Source organism: Thermobia domestica, chromosome 2 (assembly GCF_964235325.1).
Source record: "Thermobia domestica chromosome 2, izTheDome1.hap1.1, whole genome shotgun sequence".
Lineage (NCBI taxonomy): Eukaryota > Metazoa > Arthropoda > Insecta > Zygentoma > Lepismatidae > Thermobia > Thermobia domestica.
In genome coordinates this window covers 154328964-154341002 of record NC_137455.1, presented here as the reverse complement: position 1 = coordinate 154341002, position 12039 = coordinate 154328964, and the positions used below count along the sequence as shown (strand labels likewise).

General features: G+C 36.1%; 1 protein-coding gene across 1 annotated transcript; it reads left to right on the top strand.

The window, feature by feature from the left end:
- The first annotated feature begins 3691 nt into the window (after positions 1–3691).
- Positions 3692–5490, top strand: LOC145676644 (arginine-hydroxylase NDUFAF5, mitochondrial). Its single transcript, XM_081747486.1, has one exon. It carries the CDS (start codon positions 3892–3894, stop codon positions 4999–5001), a length of 1110 nt encoding a protein of 369 aa, XP_081603612.1. The 5' UTR covers positions 3692–3891; the 3' UTR covers positions 5002–5490.
- The last annotated feature ends 6549 nt before the right edge of the window (positions 5491–12039 follow it).

The window sequence follows — 12039 nt, the reverse complement described above, 5'->3', positions numbered from 1 at the left end:
TAAATAATACGATAGAAATAAAAATCATGTGATGCAGGTCATTCACCTTACAGGAAAAAACCCTCACCTACTTTCACCATGTGGCAATGAACGTCACACGGTAGTTTATTCTTGGATATGAGTTTTTCTTTTTTTAAATAAAGTGACTTACTTGTCAGAGTACTTTGTTAATGTATCATTAATAACTCTACAAATTTGCAAAAATTACTTGTGCCGAAAATGTTTACAGGGGTAACTTCCTTTTTATTATTGTTTCCTATATCCTCAAGTACGGTTCAGATGATTTTGTTGGTGTCTCGTTAACAAATACCCTATTACCCTAACACGTTATAGTCATTTGTCATTAAGAAGTCCTCAAACGGTACTGAGTTTTCTTCGAACGAAGTTTGCGCAAATATAATTCTGTTCGTATTTCATAAATAAATGTTTCAGTAATAACTGCAGTATAACATAGAAGTTGTAGCAGGAAAGTTCAATACGGTGGCACATATACCTTTTATTTACATACATAAAGCTGGAGTCAAACAAATGGGCTTCCCAAAATATTTTTTCCCTTCTTATGAATAGTTTATTGGTACATTTCCTACAACTTGCAATTCCAATTTTGTTCATTATCAAAACCCATGTTTCAACTGCAAATAATAATAATAATAATAATAATAATAATAATAATATTAATAATAATAATAATAATAATAATAATGTTTAATATATATGTACTTTACGCATAGTGAGTTACTAATGCTTTCACATACTGAAGCAGCACTTTCGGTTTGCTTTTAGTATGTAAAAGTCCGGCATCTCTGAAAAATTCTTGGGTTCCCCCCAAGAGAAACTTGTTGGGTACACCTCTCTATACTATATTAATTATCAAAATTATCCAGACATACCGTGTTATAATATAAGTAAAAGAATATAGTGGGGGTGCTGACGTCCTTATGACTCTCTAGAGGAAACTTAAAACCCCACAAACGGAATATAAATTCCTTAATCGACAGCAAAATTATATTTATTGTACTTAATGATAAGTATTAGTACGCTGTTACCGCTCTCTCAGAAGCTTAAAACGTGAATTCTCAGCCCTAAAATATAACTTGAATCTTCATAAGATACACGTTGATGTAATTCGCAGTCGCAAATTTTCATTTATGGCTGCTCCGGTGCTATCATTCCATAGGCGTAAATAGCACCCCCGCAAACCCCTGCGGCGCGTGAAGCGCACCGGCTCCAGGGGCGCAAAATATATAGAAAATAGGGGCGCATACCTAAAGGTTGCTGGGAGGCGTTGAAGCTTTAAATTACGCCACTGTGTCATTCTATGGTTGAGTTGATACTAAAAGCAAGAAAAGCGGTTTAAACATGACGACGAGAGTATGTCGGATGATTGGTTACATGTAGAAATTTCTGCAATAACACATTCATTGTATCACCAGGGAGACAAAAAAAAAAAAAACACTGTGTATACCTACTCTGTTCAGAGACAGGTGTATAAATATGAAGTTCCTAGTAAAATTAATATTATTAGGTATTATCTTGGTTTGTGGAAGCATATACTTGTAAACTTTACAGAAGAAATGTCTGATGTCTTTCCAAAAGAGGATGGGGATCTTACATGTGAGAATCTCTTATAATGTTCAAAAACATTGCGCGGGCATACAAGCTTTATCCTATCCTTACGATGGTTAGATACAATTCATACATTAGTGACCAGGGTACCTAACACAGATTGGTTGGTGTTTTTCGCACTGTAGGTTCCATGACATATACCCGAACGTATACTTAAAAGGATTGAGCTCTCCTAAAATAAATCTCCACTCGGGAAAGCAACTTTTCCCGCATCAAATAACTCATAAAGTACTAGGAATCACCGTGCAAATCTGTCTTCAACATTGGGGGAGGGGGGACGAGTACGACCGTTTCAATATATATATATATATATATATATATATATATATATATATATATATACCAATGCTGTGGAAGATCAGAGAAGCAGAATTGTCTTCAACATTGGGAGGGAGGCAGATTTGAAGCTTATTCTGAAGGCGACATCAATTTCATTTCACTTTCCTTTGTGGCAATCAGACACAAATCACATTTCTTCCCGAAAAACACATTTCAAATCTAGTTATTTGGGGAGATAGTCCCCACTTCCTAGATTGGAGGAGACATATCTCCCTCATCTCCCCCCAAGATTTGCTCCAGTGCTAGGAAGGTATTTCCTGGTGGAAGATCTACTGCACTAACAGCACAATTACATAGCAGGCATATGCCTCTCATGTTGCCCCAGGTGCATGGGAATGCGCCCAGTATGTGCCTTATGTACCTCGGGGAGAGAGATCACGTGGATGGCAAGTGATAGTCATAATCTATGTCCGACCCTAGGCACATGACTGATATGTACCTGGGGAACGTCTGTAGTATGTTCTAGGTATGTTCCCAATGCCGCAAGCCTCAATGAACCACAAAATTACTTCCCCAAAATATGTTTAATCGCCTATATACATAATGTGTTTACATTAAGGTGAGTCTAAAAACACTTTAAACAACTAATAAAAATGTATTCGGGGTAAGCGCGAATCACCAACCTTTGCATTACTCGCCGCTTGCTCTTCCGACTTGGCCACGGAGGCAATGAAGAAAACGTAGCTTGTTGAGAGATAAATTGTTGAGGTATTTTGAATTTCGCTAATTGGAGTGCTCTTTTAACCGCGTATATTCGACAATAATCGTTCGGGATCAGATAAAATCTGCTCTCTATGTAATTTTATAACAAAATGACGAGTGTCTATGGTCATGGTTCTTCCATATTCGCTTTCAAATTATTGGCGACAGGTGTCATCAAATAAAGTTGATGCGTTTGTTGCTTCTAGTACACAATCGCTTAGAAAAAGATGCAACAAATGCATGAAATGTGGGAGATGAATTTAGAACACCCAAATGGCGCATGCTTAGCACATCTTGTGCTGTTAGGGCTAACACGTGATACTAATTCTCTCAACTATTCCGCAGGATTCTCACAACACATTAGGAGAAATCAATATCGGAGAGAGTGGTTTCATTTACCTCATTTTTTTCCTAATATAGTTGAATAATCCTGCGAAAAAGTCGAGATTGCCGTTTTTCATTGAAATCGTTCAATGTGTTTCAGTGCAGACGTTTGCAGCAACCGTTTCCCGTTTGAAATTAGTCAAATTCCTAATACAACACTGACAATGACTCTGCGATGGGTCTAAATGCTACAAATTCTTCCGTATTCTTCATAAAATTTGGATGCTAGTTGTGCGATATACCTAAGGATCTCATTACGTTCCGGTTTGCGTCAACGCAACGCAAAATCTGCGTTTAGTTTAAAAATTGATTTTAGCATGTTTGGCGTTATTTAATGCATCGCAAATTTTGAAAAGGTTGGCGTGAAATGCCACCCGAAGTGCGGATTTCCTTTGATGTCATAGCGTCGAAGGTGGCAACACCTCTCATTCTATACTTTTAATACTTTACTATGGAAAATGCATTTATTAATTAATTATAAATAATCTTAGTACACTTAATAGCTGCTCAACGGTGTTACCCGCCTGGGACATTAAACTGGTGAAGAAGGAGAACTGCGGATTTGGGTGCAAAACATTTAATTTAGTGGAAAATTAAATTGATTTGTTGTATTGGTACCACTGACCAATTTTAAACAACTGACAGCCGTTTTAGCGCTTTACTGTTCTGTATATGAACTAAGTGCAAGGTCTGATTAGTGCTGCAATGTAGCAGAAAGAAATGACCATTTCTTGTTGGAAAAGTGGATTTGTTATTATTGTGCTTTTATCGTAGAATACTCTAGTTCATTGACGTTGCAATTCAGGAAGGTTGTAAGCTAATTAATTGAAAATCCCAAGTATGATCTGGCCGGTACAAGCAGTGTCACGTAATATATGTTGCGTCGTAAGGTCCAATATAAACAGTTTGACGATAATAGAGCACAGTTCCTTTCAGTCTTGTTCGGCAAGTATTTTACTAGCTAGAACAATATGTGTCTCTTCTCAGTGTATACGACAAAGAATCCAAGACACTGTAATGAATGTTTTCGACCGTAAAGCTAAATTACTTCAGAAGGAGAGAGCTGCATTATCGCCTGATGTTAAGCTATACGATTATTTGAAGGAAGAAGTTGGTTACAGACTGGCCGATCGTGTTTTTGACATAAAACGAAAGTTTGTTAAAGCTGTGGACTTGGGTTGTGGGCGTGGTTATGTTGCGAGACATATTTCAACAGATTCAGTTGAAAACCTTACGATATGCGATCTATCACCGACGTGGCTAGGACAAGCGGAAACTCCAAAGGATATAAATGTAGAAAAGATAGTAGTTGATGAAGAAGCTTTACCATTTGAACCGAACTCTCTAGACCTTGTAATAAGTAGTTTGAGTCTTCATTGGGTTAATGATCTGCCAGGAACTTTTGGACAGATACTGAATAGTTTAAAGAATGATGGTGTGTTTATGGCTTCAGTTTTTGGTGGAGAAACCTTGTTTGAACTTAGGTCTTCATTACAGTTGGCAGAATTGGAACGTGAGGGAGGGATTGCGCCTCATATTTCTCCTTTCACTGAAATTAGAGATATTGGTGGCTTATTAACAAGAGCAGGCTTTACTATGTTAACTATTGACACTGATGAAATATGTATAGGTTATCCAACGCCGTTTGAACTCATGTGGGATTTGCAAGGGATGGCCGAAAATAACGCCGCGTGGAATAGAAAGCTGCATTTGCGCAGGGACACACTATTAGCTGCAGCGGCTATTTATCATAGTTTGTATGGAAATAAAGACGGCACCATACCAGCGACGTTTCAAATAATTTATATGCTAGGGTGGAAGCCAGACGCTTCCCAGCCAAAGCCTCTTCCTCGTGGAAGCGCTAATTTGTCGCTGAAAGATTTGCATCGACTGGATGAGATAATCAGTGAAACCAAGAAAGTGCGTATAGACGACGACGATAAAAAGTAGCCTTAATATTTAATAGTGAACAAGAAGTTTTCAAAAGCGCCCTGAATTTTAACTCATTAGTTCTTGTATACTGAGCAGTACTACTTATGTATTTCACAAAACGATGTTCGTAGTGATGTGTAGCATACATTTAACTACTGTACCAATAACTCCATGTATTGAGGGGGTTAATGCATATTTATGCATCTGTTTTGTTTTGTTTTGAATGCAAATGAATTTTTTATTTAGCCTACTAAACTAATCGTTTATATTAAGTTATACCGTATGTTGCAAAGTAGCGATTAATAGCTTGATTTTTTTTAATGCTATTGGAATTCGAAAACTATCAACTTACAGCAAAGGATATTTGCATGTATCCCAAGAAGTACACTTTATGAGACAGGGTTTCGATCGACATGAAAAAGTTAGTAAATTCAGCTTACTCTTAAAAAGTCAGGGAATTTAATTAAAAACGGTTCCAATAAACCTTAGAAAGTCATGGAATTTTAATATGGATTTTTATTTCTCAAAACCTTTTTCTCTTTTTACCCTACCCGGTTATTTGGTAAGGAATACTTTATAAAATTAAAATTGTTTATTTTGCAAAATTTCTCTACCTATATATACACTTGACAGGTGTACGTGAATTATAGATGAGGAGCCCCGTGATAGGAGAAAATATAGTTGCTGTTTTACATTATGTGTAGGTGAAAATGTGTAAATCGTGACCTGGAAACGTCAGGGAATTTTGTGCTCGCCAAGTAAGTGAGAACTCTGTCAAAAATACGGTAAATGCCATGTGCAAATCGAAAAATGTTGTTTTGTAACTCTCCCTATTTAGGCTATTTGTTCCGGCGAATTCAGTGTTCAGTTAATCTGATCCAACAGCTCGCGAACAAAATCGTTCTATCTTCCTGTGTATTATTTAAAAAACAAGAAGTCAAAAAAAAAGTGTGAATCTACGACTATGTTGCAGGGCATGAAATTTCAGGTTTGAATGTACATATATAGTAGTCAGATCAGAGTTTGGTCGTCATTTTTCTCGCACAGATCGCAGAAAGGATAAATACTTGTAGCGACCCGAAATTTTGTGCCCTGCTAAATTGTGTTCGAAATTATTGTTTTTCATCTCAATTTAGTTTGATGGGTCAAGAGTGACGTATGCACCATTTGCCTCCAGTGATTTTCAAAGAAATATGTTACTTTTATCAAAACACACGTTATTTCTATTATAAATGTAACTAATTACAAGGCATTAATTTAAGAAATCCATCTAGTTTAGTGCCTGAACACTTACTTCACAGATAATCGAATTAAATCGTGTATGAACTTCCTTGCTATCGCAATGTATCATAATGTCAAAAAGTCAACATCATCTTCACAAGCTTATGCTAAATTTATAGTATTTTCCACCCAATACCTTTATCCTCTTTTTAATTAGCAGCCATAACCCTATCGGTTGAACGTCTTACGAATCCTTTGTGAACGTCGTAGCCCTCCTAAAATAGTACCTCTTCTGACATTTGTTTCACTGGCAACTGATCAACTATGAATGGCACCGATTTCCAACGATTGTCTAGAAACACTGCATTTCCCTGGGGTATTCTCTGTTTAAATGAATGTCCGTGATTCCTTTGGTTAATGTCTCGAACTTGGTATCTGCGAGTGGGAGGCCCGGGTTCGATTCCCGGCGGGAGTTCATGTGGTTCGGATTCCACGTTAATCAGTAGGTCCAGGTCTCATATAGCCTCGCTGCTGAACGGGACGTTAAACTCAAAATCAACTCAACTCATTGGTGTCTGTGAACTCCATTAACTACCACCTCATATGTTTTGTTACCGTTTTCCTTCAAAACAACCCTTTCAATTAACTTCAGTATTTAAGTAACTTAGGAAAAAAAGAACCCTCATTAGTTCCATCAACTGCCAAAACGGCAGAATACTTAATAATAATAATAATCAGGGCTTGAAAAATCTTGCTTGCAAGTACTCGCCAGCCAAAGAATGTACTAGCCAAACCAGTTTACAGTCACAGTGTTTATACAAATAAACAAAAATCACTTTGCGATACAGTAGATATATCAATACATTTTTTATTTTGTTTATTAGCATGTCTCTTAGAAATAATAAAAAGAGCAACATCTGCTATTTATTCTTGAATTAACGTTTTTGATTGATCGGACTTTATTCGTCAAATGTGAAAAAGTACTCGCCACCGGCGAGCAGGTGAGTGTATTTTTCAAGCCCTGATAATAATAATAATAATAATTGAATGCTGGTGATTTCTAACACATATTGCTCTTCCATAATTTAAATCTGACCCAGGTGATTCCTCCTTGGTTTGAACTTAAAGAGAAGGTTCTAGAACACGGGCCCCCCTTTATAAAAGTAATGAAATATATTTTATGTACCTTTTCATTTCTTTTTCTTTTTTTTTTTTTTTTTTAATCCAGTTTTTGGACTTTTTTTTATCGTTGAAATATATTATTACCGAAACTAAAAACACTCAATCTTAGAACAATCCATTACCATGTGTGTTCTACTATTTGATTCTGGTGTGTTTGTATGTGTGCTTGGGTTGTATGGACTTTTTTTTTTTTTTTTAATAAGCATACAGTATGGTGTTATTTGAAATTCATTTGTTCACAATGGGTATATTGTTTTTCATTGTTTGATGCTATTGATGTTCCTGGTTAGTTTTGTTTTTTTTGGTGCGAGTTGGGTGAATTACGACAAAATGAATTATTCGAAATTGTTAATTAACCAAAATTCCACTTGCATGAAGGTTTTCTCTCAAAAACATAATACATTCTAAAATAATATGCGTGTTCCCCGTACTGTTATTTTATAATGTAGATTGTTGAAAGAAATCCTATTATGCAACTGGCATTTTGGTTAGTTAATAGTTTGAAATAGTTTACTTTGTCGTAATTCACTTAACTTGGCCTCAGGGTGGTGGACCTGAAGGGGTACCTATGTTCTATTTGTCGACTGCGCTGACCTCTCCGCTATATACAGAGTGGCCCATTTTAATCTTTCCACGGGAATATCTTGAAGAAGATTGAAGATAAATGAACCGAACAAAAACTCAAATAAGCAGTGTCATGGGGCACATCGAATGGTATTATCGCGGTGCTCCCCAGGGCCACTCTTCATGGGGGCTCAGGGCCCAACTTTGGAAGTTTAAATGGAAACATGGATCGAGTGATATACCGTTCGATAGATCTTTAAAAACTAAAGAGCATTGTGGCAAAAAATTTTTATATCGGTCACTATTTTCAAAATGGCCGCCAAGACATGGTACCTGTATCACATAAAACGTCCAGTACCACTAATATGAAAATAATTAACATAACCTACATAATAATTAAATAATGTATTATTAAAACCTTTGCTTTGTATTTCAGTTGCTTCTTTTTTCACATCAAATCACACAATACAATAAAAATGGGTGTTAAACTTCAAACCGAATTTCACCTTATTTTTATTAATTGCAGTACTAGTCACTTGTACACAACAATGTTTCACACAAACCATTGCTATTGCAAGTAAAAGTGGGTTCTAATTTGAGATTTTACTATTCATTTCAGCTTCACCCACTTACAGAGGAAGGCCGGAAAAATAATTTTCTAAGAATTAAATTTCCTCGTTTGCATTATGTCACTTTTACTTAAAATATCCTTTTTTTCCTTTGCATTATTCTCGAGCCGTGAAATGACAACTATCCTCTGTGATTTCCTATACAAGTTTTTATTCTGTTCATTTATCTCCAACCGTTTTCATATTAGTGATACTGTACGTTTTATCTGATACAGGTACCATGTCTAGGCGGCCATTTTGAAAACGTTGACCCAACTGAAAATTTTTTTGCCACAACGCTGTTTTGTGTTTGAAAATCTATCGACCCATGTTTCCATTTAAAATTTCGAAGTTGGACCCTGATCCCACATGAAAGGCGCCCTGGGGCACCGAGGCAATGTCATTCGACGTGCCCTCTGTCATTTTCCTGTTTCACTTTTTGTTCTGTTCATTTATCTCCAATCGTTTTCATATTAGTGGTAGTAGACGTTTTATCTGATACAGGCACAATTCTTGGCGGCCATTTTGAAAACGGTGACCATATGAAATCTTTTGCGACAATGCTTTTTAGTTTTCAAAGATATATCGAACGAGATATCACTCAACCCATGTTTCCATTTAAACTTTCAAAGTTGGGCCCTTTCCCTCCCTGAAGAGCGGCCCTGGAGGACACCGTGATAATACCATTCGATGTGTCCCATCACATTTGCTATTTGAATTTTTTGTTCGGTTTATTTATCTTTAACCGTTTTCGAGATAATTCCGTGGAAAGATTAAAATGGGCCACAATTGGAAAAGACTTATGGGGAAAGAGGTTGCCATCATAGTCCATCACCACTGCCTTAGGGAATCCAAACAAAGAGAATTTGTTCCAAGTTATGTTACTCATAAACCAAATGCTTTTCCATTTAGTTTAAGCATCGACTAATAGTAAGACGGTAAATCCAAATGAATTCGTTCCCAAGGTTGATTCTCAGATGATCACAAATTGGCCATGGATTGACAAAATGAACACTGTTCACTATATTATAAATATCAGTTAGTAAATCCGGATACCAAACTTCCTCAGAAGCAGCACTTTCCATGTTCTACGCCCATGTGATCTTTGTGCGACTTTTTTAAACAGGTGCCCAAGTTAATAAAGTAGAACTACACATCCATTATATAACAATAACTTACTCTGCAACTCAAACATAAATATATTTTTGAAGAAGGGATGATGTTCTTTCGAAGTCATTGTAGTTGGAAGTTCCTTGCGTCATCCATTTCTCGTGACATTAATGACCATGGATAACCATATATTTGCTTTGTTTCAAGTATAATGTGATCTGTCGAAACCATGAAAGTATTTAACTCACGTATTATTTTGAGGCTTCATCATCCTGGGTTCCCTTTACCATAACGAATCTTGATTTTTTTTAAAAATGCCTGGTAGCCTATATATAATTTGAAAACCATAATTGGACATAAGAAGAAACTATGTCTATAATCTATGTGATGCTATTGTTGGAGGGGCGTTCACACCAAAAATCCAACTGATGGGTTGGGAATTTGTAAGTAACTTCAAAGGTCTACTGTAAATACACTTGCGAAAATTGCGCATGGGAAATAAAGCAGTTAGTACTTCTCACTCGGAACTGCGAGTAGTTTTTCTCAAGTACATGTAATAATTTTCAGACTTCCATTTAACTGATTAAATAAAACAGCTCGAACTCCAGACAGTACTGAAGCTTCCGTCATTACAAACACATCTGCGTCCTAATCCAGTGGATGTAAGATCTCAGCATTAAGAATACTTTTCTTTACACCTTCAAATTCCTTTTGATGGGCGTCTGTTCACGCCCATCATGTTCTTTTCTGTAATCGTTGGAAAAGAAATGTCACCTTCAAAGAGTTGGTAGGTAAATGCCGACTATAAAAATTAGTGAGCCCTAAGAATGATTCCTACTACGAAATTGATGATGGAGGGTGTGCATTTAAAATTGGCTGTAGCTTACATTGATCTGGTGTGTTCCATCGATGTTGTTCTTTCAGTTGATTAAATATATCCTGATTTTCGGCAAGGAATAAGTAGATATATGTTTTTCTGTGAGATAATTGGCTGTCTGCTTGAAATAGAAACATACCGTAAATCACTTTGACAACAGCCATGGGAGTGACCCAATCCAGGTGTGAAATTGCCTGAAGAATGTTAGCAACATATAAGTGATTTAAGTTTTTTTATATATATATATATATATATATATATAAAACTTGTTTCAACAATGCATTTGGAATTTCCTGTGGGTTTAGAAATATTGATATATCCCGACCAGCGAACGAATATAGACGGCCGGGTTTGTAACAAATGTAAACAGCAGTGTTACCAACCAGTAAACTTTGTAATTAATCTACCTCAGTTCTTATTGTGCTGTTTTTAATAAACCACTTCACGGATACAGTATGTTCATGTTAAGACAAATACAGTTTCAGGAGTTGTGGGTGCTAATTTCAAATACGTAAGTTCAGTATTGTTTAAGAACTATTTCCATTCTTTTGCAACTATATATAGCACATTTTACTATGACTTTAAATGTAGATCACAAGTAGTTAAAAGCAATTGGCCTTTTATTAAATTCTACTTGTGGATAACAATACAAGGCTTTTTAGAGAGAGACGAGTTGGAGTGGACCGTACATCTGACACGTTTAAACTATAACATCTTGTATTTCCAGGGTAAATTTAGTTCTTTCAAATCAACCGACAAATACCATTAAAAGATTGTTCATTAGAATAACGTGTTGCCATTATTATCTCCAGAAAAACAGATAGAAAAAGAACACTCCCTCATGTTTCAAAATCACGTGGTGAAAACAGTTAGTACAGGGATGCAAATAAGCAATAAAATTTTACTAGCCCAAGGAAAAAAGCTATAGCCCACATTCCACAATAGAAATCATTTACTTATCTTTGCTATGATATTAAATACTCGCCCGCACTGATGAACCACTCGCCCCGGGCGAGTGGTTATTTGCATCCCTGAGTTAGTAGGAGTAATTATCTGTGGTAGAACCAGAGAGAAAACCAGAGGGAGTCTAGGGAGAAATTTTGTACTAATAAATAAAAATGTACGAATTTATTATATGCTAAAGCAATGACACTTACGCTTACACCACCCAAATGCTCAAATACTTTTATTCCAGCTCTACCAAAGAGCTGAGTTTCGATAATAATTCTAAAAAGAAAGATGCAATCTAATCTAATTTTACAAGTTAATCTCGAAAGGCAAGCTATCCAATCCCATAATACTTTAAAAACTGCACAGGAAAATTATTTTCTTCCTTTCCCTTTTCCCCAAAAGGATTCTAATTCCTCGAAAACTTTAATTTCTTTTTTTTTTTTTAGTTTAACGTCCCACGATTATTCCCTTTAGGCTAAAGGAGACGGATGATTAATTGAAGATGAAATTGTGTTTTTGTGTTATCCCACCAGGAGTCGAACT